This window comes from Acanthochromis polyacanthus, chromosome 12 (genome assembly GCF_021347895.1).
Source record: "Acanthochromis polyacanthus isolate Apoly-LR-REF ecotype Palm Island chromosome 12, KAUST_Apoly_ChrSc, whole genome shotgun sequence".
NCBI lineage: Eukaryota > Metazoa > Chordata > Actinopteri > Pomacentridae > Acanthochromis > Acanthochromis polyacanthus.
The window spans coordinates 25,173,661-25,191,175 of NC_067124.1; the positions used below are offsets into that span (position 1 = coordinate 25,173,661).

Genomic DNA, 17,515 nt, shown 5'->3' on the forward strand with positions numbered 1-17,515 from the left:
AGGCTGTAATTTGGCACAGCGGTGCTGTAAACTAAATTCTAACTTCAGCCTGCTGACAAAACTTTTCCATGTCTATCATGTTCATGTGAGTGAGCATGCTAATATTTGTTAGTTCACACTAATACAATGTAAAGTCGATTTCAATTCCAATGTCATTATTTTATATAGGACCGTGAAGCAAAGCATTGGACAAATTAAAATTTTGAACTAATGATCGCCCAAAATAAAAAGGTGAAGGAGGGTCAGAGGGATGTGGATTCATCCTCTGGACACCATGAACATCTGAACCTAATTATAAGCAAGTCCTTTTAGAGCTGTCCAAATATTTTACGAAGCAACAAACATACTGACCTCTTGGAGTGAGGAGACCACAGTCAATATTCATCCTCTCAATAACAATAAAACATCTGCTCAAAATTTCATGGCAATTCATCCTTCCGTGGCAAGTAAGGCATGACCAGTAAGAACGACTACAATTTAACAGTTTCCCTGTAAATGGGAAATCTGAGCATCAGTGATTGAGTAGAAGCAGTAGTATGCTATCAGGCACCGGACATTTTCACCACCAAATTTTTAAACTTCACCAAAACACATTACTGACACTTGTTTAAAGGTCAAGTGATTTCTTGTCAGTCTGGTGTTGAAATGGTCTCTACATTCCAGCTAACAAGAGTGGAGGCCAAGCCTCTTTAGTAATCTTCAGCAACTGAAATAAGCAGAGAAAATGGTCCATCCTACCCTCCATTGAGCGTGGGTGTCAGTCCAAACAGTGTACACAGTCCCACAGACATGAGCAGAGAGCTGAGGACTGTTACCACAGCAGCCAAAGCCAGGCCCCACTTAGACTTCACCATGTCAATCTTACCTGAAATAAAGGAGAAGAACACGTTTTGAGGACTAGACGTCACAGCTATCCAGACAACTGTTAACTACCCATCATAAAACTTCCTAACTAAAGATTTAAACACAGCTTTTCCATTAAAATAAACAGAGAACTTGTATTCTGCAACTGTCCCAGTATTAGTGATATTTTAATTGACTTTAATCTATATTCAGTTGATTATTCAAAGACAGTTTATGCTTTTCTATAACATTTGGAAACCTTACACAATGCTCCAGCATAACATTGTCAATGGGTATTGGTACTTCTATATGAGAAAGACGGTGACACCAGCACATGATTTAACCGCCCCTCCCCGCTCCATAGGGTACAGTGTGGTATTCATCAACCTCACACGCTCATGAATAGTCGTCTTTGCTTACCCTAGTTCTGCACTGATGTAAAGACCGATAGAGGCTTAAGATTTGATATTTTCAAAATATTCTAATCAGTAAATATGTTGATTTTGTCACCAGTGTTTTTCTGAAGGTTGTCTGATCACTGCTATGAACTGGACACTGCCTAAACTAATGACTCGCTGAACATTTGCTCATCAATAGACAGTACAATTTACCATTTTCTCCTAATGTCTCACATGCAGGTGACGGAAGAAGGCAGCTACAGTTCAGTCAGCCTGGTGTGAGACCAAAAGTTACTTGAAAAGAGGCAAGTAAGGCATTCTAATGTCAGATATACCCCAGTTGAAAAAAGTGATTTTGGCAACATGGGCTGTTTTCCTTATGTAGAGCTTTCTATGAATGGACCACATTTTAAATGGTACTACTACAGCCAGTCAAGTTCATTAAACTGTGAGAATACAAAATCATGTTTGTGATTAGCTTCCATTAAATTTTGCAGCCCTAGCATTGTATTAGTCATCGTTATTGAATGTAGTACTGTCTCTTCTTCACTGGGGCAGTTGGTTTCTCCCTGCCTACATCTGCACTCCTTATCATAAGAAGTATCTGAGTTGGTGCCTCTCCTTCTGCACACACCTTTTCCTCTCTCTCCTAGACTTGATTTTAAAAAATAACTGTCTACAGACTGATTCATCATTAAAGCATTCAACAGCTAAATTGATTGTTTCATGTGTCACGTAGGAAGAGACTGACTGAGCCTGTGAAACAGAACAAGCACAGCTTTCCACTCCTGTGGATAAAGCAGCTCCTACTTGTGTCGGCACACTGGTACTCTGTCAGCAATGGTTGCAGTCCGATGCCCTGCTACGTTGTCCAAGGCATCTTTTTTTCGATACAACTATGACATTTGATTTGCTGCATCGTGTTTATTACAAGTGATGACCACAAAGTGTATTGTTTAACAATGTAGCACATGGGAAGAAAAAAGAAATCACATAAAATTAAAGATTCTATTTTTTGGGGGGAAATTAAGAAATAACATTCTCATTTAGTTTTTTTTTAAACTCTAAAACATTAAGAATTTTTTTTTTTAAATCAGAAAAAACACTGTCATTACAAGAACTTTTTTTAGGTTACTTTTGGAAATCGCATTAACAAATGTATAAACAACATGCCAAGCGAATTCAAATAATCAGCTTGAGTTTGAATACTCATTTGAGTACTTGGAGTGTGAGTGTGTTGTCTGAACTAATGTTTGCGCTGGCAAGCTGCTGAGGGCTTGCTGTGTGCATGCTTACAGCGCTGTGCAATGTTCCCTTGTGAGGATAATCCCCGCACCAGACAGGAACAACCTTGGCACTCAAACACACGTGCGCACACAAAGCCCCAACGGCCATGAGTCTGAATCTTTGGCATTTTTCAAATATTAACTGGGGTGAGACGTGCAAACAAGGAGAAAAAAAAAGAAACAAAGATGAAAAAAGTAATGTTGGAGCAAGACGCACACGACAGAACAGACAGACAGGAAGTTGGACTAACGTGTGGAGAAGTAGATGTAGGCAAAAAGAATGATGTATGTGGTGACGAGGGGGATGAGCTCAGCGATGCCGATCTCTTCCTTGAAGTGGACGTGAACCATGTGGTCCTCTCCGAGGCTGCAGTTGGCAGACGGGTGAAGCTGCTTGAGGCGGGCCCGCAGGCTGCCCATGAACCTGGACACACAGAGACAACAAGATTATCACTGAAAGCAAAACAACTGACAACAAGATGAACAGGAAAACACAAGTTTTCGGAACGAAAAGTTTCCTAAGACTCTACTAATCCAAGCAGTAATGTCCTCATAACTGAAGCCTTTTTTCTTGTAGCATTATTAAAAGAAAATAGAGTAAAATTTAAACCCCACATTTGTATAACGTATCAGTCACAGACTCACATATTCTACTATCAGACTCTTGTAAAGAAAAAAAGTCTTTTCTCTGACAGCTCTATATTTTCTGATAGTGAACAGGTTGTGCAATGCTATGGAATTATTTTCAGTCATGATGGATTTTTTTAAGTCAGAAACTCCTGCATGATAATGTGGCCGTACCAAACACTCACTACAAATAGACTACAAATAGACTTAAAACACTGGATAGCCAAGCAACCACATCTACGGTTGTCAAAATACTGAAAATACAGCTAACTACTTGATCAGCTGTCATCTAACTAATAAATGAATCAATCGCTGTGTGTGTTATTTGCCTTTCAAGTTCAATGGATCTACTTCAAACTTGGTGTTTTTTGCTTAATGCCCAAGAAGTATACCTGCATAGTTGCAGTTTTAGTGTATGTCTGCAGAAGTGTAATTCAATAAAAATAACTGCAATGAATGACGCGTCATTTTCTGTTCCATTTCACAAATCACCTCTCCTTTATCATTCTGCTTTAAGCCAGTATGTCTATACAGAAGTAATGTGGTGTTCGTCAACTAAATCCCTCACAGTAACGTCAGTGGGTTACCGGTTAAATTGAGTGAGTGGAATGTTTAACTTCTAATAGAATGTAAAGTCAGCATCATTCATTTTTATTAGAAGAAAGGAGTGCAAATGAAAAATAACAAGGAAACAGTGGCTGAAATATGCCAGTTTTGTTTGGTTTTTTTTAGCTGTTCTTATACACGTGAATAGAAACGATTCTTATGTCACGCAGTCAGCTCAAATAATTACCATCAAGTGATTATGCAACAACTGTTACAGGTCTTATAACAAGAAGCCTACAACAAATCCATACTAAAACAGTTAATGCAGAAGATCATGTGAGACTAGTAGACACCATTTGAAGACTAGTTGATGTAGATAACCTGTAACTGTTGAGTCCTATAATATGACAGCTGACTGAGTCTGGAAAAAAAACCACCAGATGCCTTAGCAATGCTTGTTAAACTAATACCTCAAGAAAAACCAGCAAGTGATACATAAATGAAAAATTCAGTGACTCAGTTCTCCTTTATGTGACACAAAGCAACTCTCAAAATGTAAATAATGTCATTCCAAAGAGAAATGGCAAAAAATACTAAAAAAAAAAAAAAGAAAAAAAAGAGGGAGATGAAAGCATCTATTTTGAGAAAATCTTTCATACTTGAGCTCAAAAACTAGCCTAGCCGCGCTAGACAACCCACAGCAACGAATTTAATTCTCTGGCAGGGTGGGTCTAGTTACCCTCCATAAGGCTCGAGGCTGGATGCTCCTAAAACTGGCCGGACCAATCACCATGAAGTGTAGAGTCAGAAGGCGGGCGTAACTAAGTGAGGACAGAGGCGTGACGACTCTGACAGAAACAACCGGAAACAACTAGCCTAGCCGTGCTAGACAACCCACGGCAACGAATTTAATTCTCTGCCAGGGTCAACAACAAAAACGACAACAGACATTGAGCTCCATTAGCACCGACTCTGAATAATCTTTCTGTTAACATGTCTGTAATATACTTGAGCTTCACCCATTGACTGTATAAATAAGGCTTCACTGAACTACCGCATCCTCTGATTTCCGGTGCTCCAGGAGCCTATTCATTGCGCTGACTGGTTGTATACCTACCCAACTGCTGCAGAGTGATTTGATAGACAACCTTTTGGCCCGCCTCCCTCCCTGTTGAGCGTGCCTAGACCCTTGTGCCTTCAGAACATGGGTCTAGCAGGGCTAGGCTACTCAAAAACTGTAAAACTGCACTTTAATCTCACTCTCTTTTATCTGCGTAACTCACCTTGCGTCATAGCTGGACAGCACCACAGTGATTGTGTACGTCACCACCCTCTTCCTGTTGTAATGACTGACCCCTGTGTACTTCCCAGGGACACCAAATAGCAGGTCTGAAACACACACACAAACAATTCACTTGTAGAGCACAAACTGCAGCACATTAAAATAACAGCATTTTCTTTGTAGAGTTCACGTGTCCCCAGTATGACCAGCGATCATCCATCAGTCACCAGACTAACACTACAAAATCAGTTTAGTAAAGTTTTATACAATTATCACATGAAATTATTTACAACCAGAACATTTGCCACTAGTAACTACAGTTTCTTCATTTGTTGGTGCAAGAAAGTGCAGTGAAATAACTTCATGATTGTTTTAGAGAAAATTTAAGCCTGAGAGCCTCTGTGGGAATCTCAGGCTCTGATGTGACCACAAGTTGCTCTGATTTTCATCACAAAACACAGTGAGATCTCAGTTAGCAGGAATGTAGCAAAAGTAAAACATTGTTTCCCTGCATGTATTTTTTTTTTATCTTGATATATGACACTGGATACGGGTAAGTTTTGGACCTCTTGCCTTGTGAGAGCAGCTGAGATAGATTTTATGGTTTTCCCAGGCCAGTCTGCCATCAGCTCAATACAGCTCAATCAAGAATACCAGACTGACTTTATCTGGCAGCCAACCTGTCCTAGACTTTGGCTCCAGAATAAGCTTCCCACCTTTAAATCACTTGAGTTGGAAGGTGAGGCAAAAATACTGCGCTGGCTTTGGGCAACCAAAGGAGGGTGACTTGGTTCAGTGTGTCAGTGAGTAAAGTTTTAAGAGAATTAAATAAGTTCCCCAGGAATGAAACTGCTTGTTCTCTGTCAATATAAAAGCCTCTTAGTTTGCTGATACCACTAATCTCTGGCTCACTGCTTCAATACAATTACTCATGTTGAATGATGGAAGGCTACTTCCAACTAGGTACCCAGAGTAGAGCAGATTTGATATTTTTCATGTTCCGTTTTCACTAATCATACCCAACAACTATGTAAAAACATGCAACATTTTAACTACTGAAAATATATTAAATAAAAGACACCACTTTTGGAACAGGCATTCTCTACCAGACTTTCACAGTACCATAACTCAGGCTGAAAATAGTCAACTTCTGGGCCCCTTCATGGCACACAGCAATAAGAGCACAAGCTAGACTGCAGGTTTCACCATTTCTAGAATTTCAAAATGGTAGAGGGAATTGTGAAAGTGAAAGAAATGTCTCAACTTCGGAGTCCCCAACCGCTACTTTTCTAGACTTAATGAAATAAAATTCTCAATCTCCATGGTATTTTTCTCCCTTCAATTACAAAGAAAAATACAAACTGGGAAGACAACTTTGCAAAACAATATCATTCTAGCTTCTTATACACCTTCTACCATCATCGGACTCCTTCTGATCTTTACCTCGCAGTGTCGCTGATGTGTGCAGGCCTTTCGGTTCGTGCTTCTGGATGGTCTTGAGGAGGTCAGAGTCCGAGTCGAACAGCTCCCGCTGGTTCTGCCAGTAGTTGCCAGGAGAGACGAGCAGGCAGCCGTGCTCTGGCAGCACCGACTGCATCCGCCGTAACCCTGGAAACAGGTCTGTCACCTGGAGGCACAGAGTCTCCAGACTGCGAACGCCGGAACTGACAAGAGACAAGTAGAAGATAGTGGTGAAGAAAAAAGGGGAGAAGGGGCATGATTACGATTTGAGCATTAGATAACAATCTGTGATTTAGCTCTGAACTTCGAAACATAATTTAATAGACAAGCCAAGTATTTCCTAAGGACCAGCAGCACTGCAGCTTTATAGCAAAACAAGAAAATGTTCTACAAATCAGCATTTATATTAGTGCTTGGTACAGTAAAGTTGTCAAAAAGAGAACTACAACTCAGAGTTTTACAAATCAAGAGATCCGAGTAGTCGCATCTCAAAACTAATATTCAGATACCATCACAAAGACTGAATACTTGGATATTCAGATCCAGCCTTATTAATTAATTTAAGAAAAATGCCAAATACTTTTTGGTTCCAGCTTCTGCAAAGTAAGGATTAGATGCCTTTCTCTGTTTTATTAATTACAGATAGAATATATTGGAGGTTTGCACTACAGTGGTGGAAAAAAATGACAAGTACTAAAATATTTTCATTTTAGTGCAATTTTAGGGTACTTGTGTTCAAACATGATTTTGTTTCTTGGTGGAAATTCTGTTCTTTTTACTCCATTTTATATATCTCACAGCTATAGTTACTTTTCAGATCTAGAACAGCCTGAAAAGTTTGCAAAGTCAGTTCTAACTCTCTGAAATTTTGCTCATATACGCATTTATTAATTGCTAATGACTTTCTAAATATAGAAGTACAACAGTATTGGAGACCTTTTACTTTCGACATCTGAACAGTATTTTGCTGATTATTCTTTCCCTTAAATAGGATATGAATATAAAGTAGTATTTTTACTGCGCTATTAATTTTACTCATCTTCAAATACGTGTGTGTTTACCTGTCAGAGTGGACATGGTTGCGAATCTCCTCCAGCAGACTAAAGACTCGACCCAGCGGTGACCGAAACATGTCCACCGGCACCAGGCTGCTGTCCCATGGAGACACTGCTGCCTTCACCAACACCTGCTGGATGTAGGCAACCGGCGGGCCTCGGTACTACAACACACACCACACAAAAATATTTACAGGGAAGCACAAATGTGTATTCTGCACAATTAGAGATACACAGAAGGTTTAGCTCTAATGAACCAACAGACTAATAGATGCTGCTTCTTTTTAATACCAGAACTCAGGCAGATAAAGTCTTTCGTGAACCCTGTTAGATGTTCTATTGTCCTGCCTCAAAGGCTTCTAGTAAATTAAAACTGTTGCTGACAAACAAGTGAGCTGCTGCTCTGTGTTAACCTTCTGCTTTATTATTTATGAGCCTCCATCTTTGCTATGAAATTTGTATGCGAGTCAGAGAACCAGTGAAAGCTAGGACGGGTTTCCTCAGTTTTTCTTCATTGAATTCAGGGTGTAGATTCAGGCTTTAGAATTAGTCTTAGGCTAGGGTGAGGAATAACATTCAGTGTTAAAGAATGAATACACCTGGAGGAATAAAGACAAAAGTGGCGATCCAAAACTGTAAAAACACAGGAATATATGGGTTTTATGTGCTTTCACTTCACCCACCCAGTCAGGCCGTTCTCCGAGGTCTCCCTGAGGCTCATGGGAAGGGACGCTGTAGTCTCGAACCCCTGTGGTGAACTCCACAGGACCCGTCCCAGGCAGGGGTAGCCTCAATAACGGATAGCTGGCAGAGAGAGAGGAGGGGGTCACAGAGTAAATAACAGATTTGAGATGTTTTCAACAACGTGCCTAGAAAATTCACTTCAGTGAACATTTAAGCAACTACGTCTGTTGGCTCTACAAATCAAATTAAGATTACCACCGCCACAAAAACCCACATTAATGCATCCAGAGACAGACAGACTGTGTGGTAATGCAGTCACATTACAGGTGAGCTTGTTTGTGTGAGGGTCATTGCAACACTTCTCAGAAACCCGTGCCTCTGGCTTTTCTTGCGAGAAACCCTTCATGCCACCTAAAGAGACCGCTCCCTCTTTCAACTGGAAATGGGTGGGTCTTTCTGAAACAAGCTCCCTCTGAGCACCAAACCACTTACACCTCGTCTGTGTGTCTCAATAGGAGGAGCAAATTTCTTCTGAAATGGTAATATTGGGCAACCTTGAAAAATACCTGACAGACTGAGCTTTCAGTGGTGGCAGGAGAAATGGACAGGATGAAGCTTAGAAAGATTTATAGAGTGTTCCTCTGATGGAGATGTTTTTCTGGGTACACGTGTGCTTTCTGTGCAGATAGATCCCACATTACTGGTTTAACAAAAACACAGCTAATCTGTCACTGTGGTAAAGAAAACACATCGCATCAGCCCCAGTGTCCAAATGATCTAATTTTGGTATGACATCCAAAGAGCATCAAATCCTCCCATCTGCGAAGTCGAAGAAAGCAATCACTTAGCATTTATATGCTTAGAAGAGATGCTGTGAAGGTTATGATGAAACAGTAGTTCACTTCTAAGCTTTTTTCTGCTTCTAGTTTCACTGTAACTTAGTTTAACCAAAGTGCAACATTTTTTCTCTGACACAGGAAAATTTTCAGGGCTCAAAAAAAAAGTCACCTAACTGACTAAGTACAATGTTGTAAGTGTTGCAGTTGGGCTGTACCTGTCTTAACCACACATTTACAGTATGTTTGAATATCTAAATTTCCAATTTGTAACCAGTCCATCACCAAACCAACAATCCAAAGGTGGTGTTATATACGAGATCAATTCGTTGTTATCAAAAGGCTGGTCCCTCATTGACTGCAGGAGGGACTGAGAGCCTGTTGAATTTTCAGCAGATGATTTCGTTTTTGCTGAGTCACTGATATTGACTATCAATATTATCGACCTCCCCACAGACACTCTACGGACATTCTGTGTCCTTGTACAAATATTACGTCTCCCTTCAAACTGTGCTTATCAGTTCTATGGAAACCTCTCCCTTCATTCTGCCTTTTTTTTCCTGTGTCACTCACCTCCCTCCCTCCTCCACTGTCCTAGGTCACTGTAACTCCACAAAGGCCTCTTTTGTGAGGAGGCAGCCCCCCTCCTAACAGGCAGATGGGAGGGACAGGCATCCTATTCTCACAGGGCCACTTTCTCACAGCCCTCTGCTCTAGTCGTGCCTTTAACATCCCTGTCGTCAAGCTCTTTTCTTTCACTTCTCCCTGGGTGGTGGTCAGTCGCCCATTTGGCCAGAACCCCTGCTGTAAGGTGCTGCCAGGACAGCAAGCAGCAGGTGCATGTGTGTGTTTCAGATTGCTGAGATTGTTTTACAATGCCTTCACTGATGAAGCCCAGCCAACTCTCTGACCTATGTCCTCTCTTCTGACCAGTGTGTTAAAGTGAACGTTTGTGTCAGGGTGTCAGCGGGGTGCTGTTTTGTGTGTGCAGATGGCCAGTTCAACTGAGTGGAGCCAGTTAATTGTCTCCTCTTTGCAGTCCCTTTCTCTACAGTTCAGTCCGTCCACACTGGATACCAAGATAGTTTTTCCTCAGGTATTTTCATAAAAGCTGTATGAAAAAGAGGCACTATTAAGTGCATGGGAGTTCTGCATCCATCCAAAACAAAACTTTTTCAGTTTTTCCACATTCTCTGTTGAGAAAAGCAGCAACTGCAATTGGCTTTGAATCATAGTGGTTGCAAGAACTTGTAAGGCACAGGTTTTGCTAGCACAGCAGTTCAATTGGCATGCTGTCTTATGACAATGGAAGACAGAAGTTTTTATAGCTGTTCCAAATTACCACACCCAAAGGCAGACTGAAAAGCTGACCATGACAAGGAGGGGTGAGAATTCTTTTAAATATGTGATAGGTGTGCACATTTTCAGACAGTTTCTCCTAGCAGGTATTCATTGAGTTGCACTTAGTTATACACAGGAAATGTGGTGACAATTGTTTAAAAAAGAAAAAATAAGCTAATACATGTTTACTCTCTCACCTCCACACAGTGGGTCAATCATTGTGTGAAGTGGGTGCGAATATCAAGAGTGTCAGATTTGTAAAGCTGGAATAAACAGAAATTGTTGGTGCACGATATTGCATCCTATATTCCCACTGCTTCAAACAAGGACGTCAAAGTATTTGAAATAATCTGGATTCTGAGCACAAACATAACATTGCAGGACACCTACCAGCAGGTGAGGATGCTGGCGGAGGTGAAGAGAATGATGGGTACTGGGTAGGAGGCACACAGCAGCCCATGGCGGTAGAAGGCCGCCGAGATCTTCTCTCTCAGCTGCTCACGCAGCGTCATCTTAGTGGATGTGGTCAACTCCCGGCCATTGGGAAGCACTTGCTGGCCGAGGACAGTGCGCCGCGGGGCATCCAGGGACCTGAAATTGCAAGTAAGTGAAGAGATTAACAGATTATTTTGAAACCTCACAGTTTAACAATGTAGAATCTACTGCAATGTATCCAAAAGAATGTTTAATTTTCCAACATATTAGACTCAACATGTACATGACAGACATTTGATATAAACACCAGTTTACAGTGTAAAAAAATGGCGTAATGAATAATTAGTTTTTTTAGTTATTGAGAGGGCTGCACAGTGGGGTAGTGGTTAGCATTGTCGCCTTGCAGCAAGAAGATCCCGGTTTGAATCCCAGGGTGGGCCTGGGATCTTTCTGCATGGAGTTTGCATGTTCTCCATGAGCATGCGTGGGTTTTCTCCGGGCCCTCCGGCTTCCTCCCACAGTCCGAAAATATGCTGAGGTTAATTGACTATTCTAAATTGCCCGTAGGTGTGAATGTGAGTGTGATTGTTTGTCTGTATATGTAACCCTGTGACAGACTGGTGACCTGTCCAGTGTGTCCCCTGCCTTCACCCGAGTCAGCTGGGATAGGCTCCAGCACCCCCCCGTGACCCTAGTGAGGATAAAGCGGTGTATAGAGGATGGATGGATGGATGGATAGTTATTGAGATAAAAACACCAAACACTCTCTCCTTCACACACATTCCTAAAAGACTTCCTAGAAAGATCCTAAATTCCTAGGTTTCCCGCAAGATTTTGTTTTTACAGTTTCTCTGACATTTTGTGGAAAACAATAATTAACTTGATCAACTATGAGAAATAATGGGTGGATGGACTGATAAAAATAATTGTTAGTTGGGATACAGCAGGTACAGGGGTAGTTTTACCCAGTAACATTCCTTCTTCATTTACAAGTTGCAACCATCAGATTTTTTGAAACTGACTGATTTTAAGCAATCTATTAATCCGTTACAGCATAACATGTCAGAAAATAGTAAAATCTATGACAGCTTTGCAAACAAAGCAACCAAGAAAACAGAATCAAAACATTTACTAGTTACAGCTCCAGATTCTACTACTTCCATATGCAGATTATTTTGTTGTTTTGTTTCCATTTTTCACTGTTTATAGACAGACAATTTTCCGTTGTCTGATCAACAGTTCAAAACCCAAATATATTACAATATATACTTTATAAGTGACACAGAAAAATCACAAATTCCACACATGTAAGATGTTGGAACCAGCAAATAATCTTTCAGCTGTAGCATAATCCTGGAGATGGTCACTATTTTTAAACAGGATCTGCTGACATTCCTTGACTGTCAGTCAATATGCAGATTTCTATTCCAATGCTCAACAGTTCCTAAACATTTATAATTATAGCAACAGATTTTGTGACTGCACATCCTTGGCTAAGTTATTTGATCTCTGTTGCCCAGTTTTGAAGGCTTGCCATTAATAAACACAAAGACTAAACTATAGCACACACACTCACTCAGAGACTGTCTGTGGTACAGAGAAGCTCTGTCTTAAACACCTAATTAGTTACACACTCCTTCTGCTGGCACACATGCTGCTGACTAAAGGCATAGCGTGTTTTTCCTTCAAACTAGCTCGTACTGTGGTCACATGCTAGACAACACTCAAACACACAGCTCATTCAGCAGCCAAAAAGGTGTGGACGCATTCCCCACTCCAGAAAACATCCAACTCCAGCAGAGCAGTTAGACTGAAGAAACCACATGTACACGTCTCCTCGATCACATCTGCAGAAAAATACAACCTCCACAATCCCTGACAACATAAAATACATCTGTACTTTGCAGCAGTAAACCAATCAGTCGAGTCACAGATCGACAGAAATTAATTCATCGACTGATTTATCATTTTGATATCATTGCTTGATTATTTTTTTTGCTTGAAGATATTCAGGTTTTCACCCCCAGTCAATCAATAAGGTCTGAAGCTGCATCAGACATACTGAACACTGTATGATTCCAAAGACAGTACAGCAAAAGGCTACTAACTGTCCTAATTAATCCTCTTATTTTATTTTATTTTTACAAACAACTGGTTCTCTGATATTCTATAACATCAAGCAGTAAAAACTCAACTTTATTCCCTCATAGAGTCTGGTGACTCTGGGAATCCTGCTAGTTTTATCCAATCATTGGGGGGAAAAAAATCCAAAGATATTCTGGTTACAGAATATCACATTTAATATTCCCATTCTAGAAACCAGAATCAGCAAATGTTTATTATTTCTGTGTGAATAATGACTGAATAGTTCACTGGTTAGCTAAAGAGCACTCACATCAGTTTTATTTACCAATTAACTAATCAATGCAGCTACTTCTTGTTCCAGCTCTAATCAGTATCATAATACAGTATTGCTCTGGTTTTGATTATATATTACAGAATGTACAGGAAACGCAAAACGTCAAACAAAAATTTCATCAGAACTTTGATATTTGTCAAATAAATAAATAAATGTTAAAATTATTATCTTGCATGATTAAATCAATTAATTAAAACAAGCAAACTCAAACTAAAGTATGTTCAACTGCCACAGGATGACTGCACTTAAAGTCACTGAATTAAATTATATTAAAAATGTAACATCATACTTTGATTTCACAAAACTGGATATGGCCGACTAACACTCTCCTATCCTTGGCAGTAGACAGAGCACTGATACAATGTCCATCCGAGTGAAAGAAATGTGGTAATGTTGACTTTATTGCTGGTGCGCCTCACTTCAAACAGAATCAGCTACTTCAGTTTCTCAAATCAGCTAAATCTCCTGTTGACTTCTCTGTTCAATCTCAGCTCTCTGTTTGCTTAGCGAACAGCACTACCTATCTGTTTGTAGTTACAAACTGCCCTATTACAATATTTAACTGGCTTTCCCGGCCACACGTACTGCAGCTGGACCTACAGCAACTCATTCTTCTGATTCTTGTCACCTCTCTCACGATGTCAACAGGCAGCACCATATAATTTGTCAACAACATAATATCAGCTATTATTAAGCTTTGCACTGTTCTGAAACCATACCTGCTAATGGGAGCCCAGTTTATCTCTCTGGTTCGCACCCATTTACGTCCCTTGAAAGCAGCAGTGCGGGTTTTTTTTAGCTTAATCTGTGCCTTGGAGTTAACATAGTGCTCCCTTCGTGATTCAGGCAGAGTGTGCGATTGCTTGGCTTGTCCCCCTGAGAGCAACGGAAACATTCCCTGGGAGGAATTCGCCTCAGGAGTCTCTTGATCTGCTGTTATAAATACTCTATACAGTAAACACAGCAGTGTCCCAGCAAGCTTGCACAATAGGCTCTACAAAGGTCAAAAGAGAGTTTTGAAGTAAAGCCTTTCTACTCTCTGTTTCTGCAGGAGTGTCCACTCTCAGCCAGGTCCTGGTCCCACTTGCTGTCTTGCCAGGGAAAACTTTCAATGAATGCCTCCATCTCTCCGCTGTCTGTGCAGTTACTGCATGCTGTTGGGTTATGGGGTGTAGCTGCAAGACCTGATTTGGCAAAGGCTCAGCAGCATCTCCGTCAGTGAACTAATCCGGGATTGAGCTGATCGGAAACTCAACGAGCAGGGCTTAGGCCCTATGGCCACCCCCCAACTGTTTTCCTCCTCCTCTGGTCACAGCTTTCTAGTCTATGTTTCCGGTTGTACGAAGCAAAGACATTTATGTCTCAAAAGCATGGCAAAACTGAGGGAGCCTTTACTAGAAAAACTTTACAACCAGGGTTGAAAATGAACACCAGCCACAGGTCAAGTGCTGTTAAGCAGTAATCTCAGGCTGGTGAGTTTGTGTTCTCTTTAGCCGTTTTGGCAGGTGACCAGCAACTGTTTGGAAAGTCTGTTCTGTATGGTTGAGTGATGCTTGTTGGGATATACCCACTACTACGGCTGACTGAAATGCAAATAACTGTTCTGCTAAAAACCAAGCTTGGCACAAATGAATATTCATGGCAAGAGCACAGAAAATGTCTCAGTTAAATAACCCAGTGCTTTTGTATGCTATGCAAATAATAATCTAACAAAGAACCGTCTATATACCTTCCCAAGTGAGAACCCAGCGCACTTAACTGCAACCAAAAACACAGCTACAGACGTGGGAGACAGTATTTCACACTGCAAGAACCAATTCACTAAGGGAGATCATTGTGTGTCTCTATAGCTTAAATAGACGACTTGCAGATTAAGTTAGATTTTAAAAGTCACATGCCTACAACAGTGCAGTGAGGGAAAAACAGTGCAGTGAGTTCAAGTAGGGTCAATTCTATTTAAAAACAAAGAAAGTACAGTTAGAAATGCCCTACACTGAAAGAGGGGATTGTGAAAAAAGCAAAAGCAACAGCTTACCTCTTTTCAACACTTCCTAAAATGCCCAACTTAAAGGCATCTCCAGGGTTTATAGAATCCAGTGGCATAATCAGCAAGTTTGTGTATCACACAATGCATTTACAGGCCTTAATAAATATCTGTACATTAACTACTGTGACCCAAAAGCCATTCCAATATCTTCAAGCATCCCAGAGAGCTTCAGGCTGTGTCCATTCTCCATAACATAACGGCATTGAAATTCAGTGACATAGTTGCATAATACTGCATGCACCTCTGATCAGTGAAGACGATTAGTCCTGTTGTAAATGTAAAGACAAGCTCAATGTGGATGAGTAAATTAGAGCAACTCAGCCTTTTACAACCGGCCCAGATGACAAATGGGGGAAATGTCCTGTCAATCAGTAACCATTTTGTAATAACAAACGCCATGTAACAGGCAGTCCATTTGCACAAAAGGATTTCTAAATTTCTAAAAAAAAAATAAATGAATTTAAAAAAAAGGTCTTTAGAGGAGGAAGAACAATGTGAGGCCACATTAAATCTCTTTTTAAAATGAATTATGCACCGGGATTGGTATGCACATATATTCATACAGCGTGTCACAATAATCTGAAAAGTCGATTTCTTCCACTTCAGGGAACTGTATTCACAATTTTGAGTTTATTTAATCAGTTAAAATGGTGAAACAGCCGTCACAACACAGTGAACACATGCACGGATGGTGGGGCTGATGCAACCCTGTCGCAACATCACCTAGTAAGAACAAGTTAGCACACAGGCTCCCAAAGCTAGGACCACTGATGCCCAGGAGTTCTTCACGGTGTTCCAGTTTATTCCCTAAATACATACCGTTCAGTTTTAACTACTCACATTGGTATGATCTTTGCAAAATGGCAATCACATGCCACCACGTTTTCACACAGGCGGAAATCTTCTAAGCTGACATCACTGACAATAAAACGTCTATAACATCAGCAAGTTTACAGTAGCTCCTCACCAAACAGCAGTTACGTGAAGCAACTACCCAGTTAGCATATGCAGATGAGAGTCAAATTATTTACATTGTCATGCAACTTAAACACCCACAGGGCACAAACAAATAGCCTCACTGTTTGCTCTGACTGCAAGGACGTATATTCATAACTGATTCCCTTTTCAGCCCGCAGCTTCCAAGTGTCAACTTCCTAGCTAACTAGCATTACCGAAAACAGCTAGCTGATGTTTGCCTTTATCTATAACTTCGATCGCAAAAAAAATACTTGCGCGTCTTACAAATACCAATAGAAAACAGACTGTCAGACCTACGTTTTCGAGTAAACATAACAGATATTAATGACAAACACTTATATTGTTAGCTTCACGCTAACGTTACCAGCGTGTGTGTGACTGACATCCATCGCATTAATAATTTAGAACCAGGGTAATTTAAGTAAAACTAAGAGACCAAATGCCAGCAATAAACATTTATCTGATATACTAACAGTCACCGTCAAACATACAAATATGATCTTACATTTTAGTGTTGTAACTTTTCAGTATCTTGAGACAACTTGTAATATAGCAGCAAGCTAAAGGCTAATGCTGCTAGCAAATGGCTAGCTTCGTTAGCTCCCCAGTGAACTCGGGATACTATTTGATATGGAACGCACTAGATAACTTACAGTAAGTAAAAATGATGACAAGCATGTTAGGAAAGGTTAGCATTGCAATATAATAAAGATTGCTGCCAATGTGAAATGACGAGAACAGTTTTCTGTCAACAACCCTGCCAAATGTTCAAGTAACAACAAAGTTAGCTAGCTGGCTTGCTTGCTAACAGCAAAGCCTCAAGTTGCACTTATGCAGACTCCGGCTGTGTATCTTGGTTTCGGATGTTATGGGCTAATGTGTAATGCTGCCAGACAGAAGTGATGCCTGTACGCTCAGCAGCGGTAATCTCGCTGCTCTAGCCAGCAGCAGCTAGCATTGCAATGTGTTGAGTAGCTCCCATGCCGTTTCACTCCCACGAAGCCAACTTTCGCAACGCAGCTAATGCTAGCGGGTTACAGCTTAGCTGTTCACACACTTGCCTGGACAAACTTCAGAGGTCTCCAAATCTTCTTTTTTGCCGCTGACCTCCTGAATAAACTAACAAGTAATCGCCGTATTATTGCTTTGTTTTGGAAATTTGCTAAAGGCTAAAGCGTACGCCTCGCATCTGACACTGACATGCAGGAGCTTTTCTACTGGTTGTCAAATCCCACGGAGACCTCTCCACTTTGACCTCTCACCCTGCACTGTGGAAG

At 40.7% G+C, this 17,515-nt stretch overlaps 1 protein-coding gene across 5 annotated transcripts in view; it reads right to left on the reverse strand.

The window, feature by feature from the left end:
* scap (SREBF chaperone) overlaps positions 1–17,482 on the reverse strand; it is a 41,625-nt gene extending 24,143 nt beyond the window's left edge. For 2 of the 5 annotated variants that reach the window (XM_051956340.1, XM_022204988.2), the window contains exons 1-8: positions 15,249–15,685; positions 10,750–10,950; positions 8,182–8,302; positions 7,505–7,662; positions 6,426–6,646; positions 4,984–5,089; positions 2,779–2,951; positions 739–865 (exon numbers count right to left, since the gene is read on the reverse strand). In XM_051956340.1, the coding sequence (XP_051812300.1) occupies positions 739–865; positions 2,779–2,951; positions 4,984–5,089; positions 6,426–6,646; positions 7,505–7,662; positions 8,182–8,302; positions 10,750–10,950; positions 15,249–15,316 (1,175 nt within the window). In that variant the 5' untranslated portion in view covers positions 15,317–15,685. Of the gene's footprint in view, positions 1–738; positions 866–2,778; positions 2,952–4,983; positions 5,090–6,425; positions 6,647–7,504; positions 7,663–8,181; positions 8,303–10,749; positions 10,951–13,932; positions 15,148–15,248; positions 15,686–17,299 lie in introns of those variants that run through there. The other 3 variants (XM_051956341.1, XM_051956338.1, XM_022204987.2) reach the window with 3 other exon arrangements.
* Between the last annotated feature and the right edge of the window lie 33 nt (positions 17,483–17,515).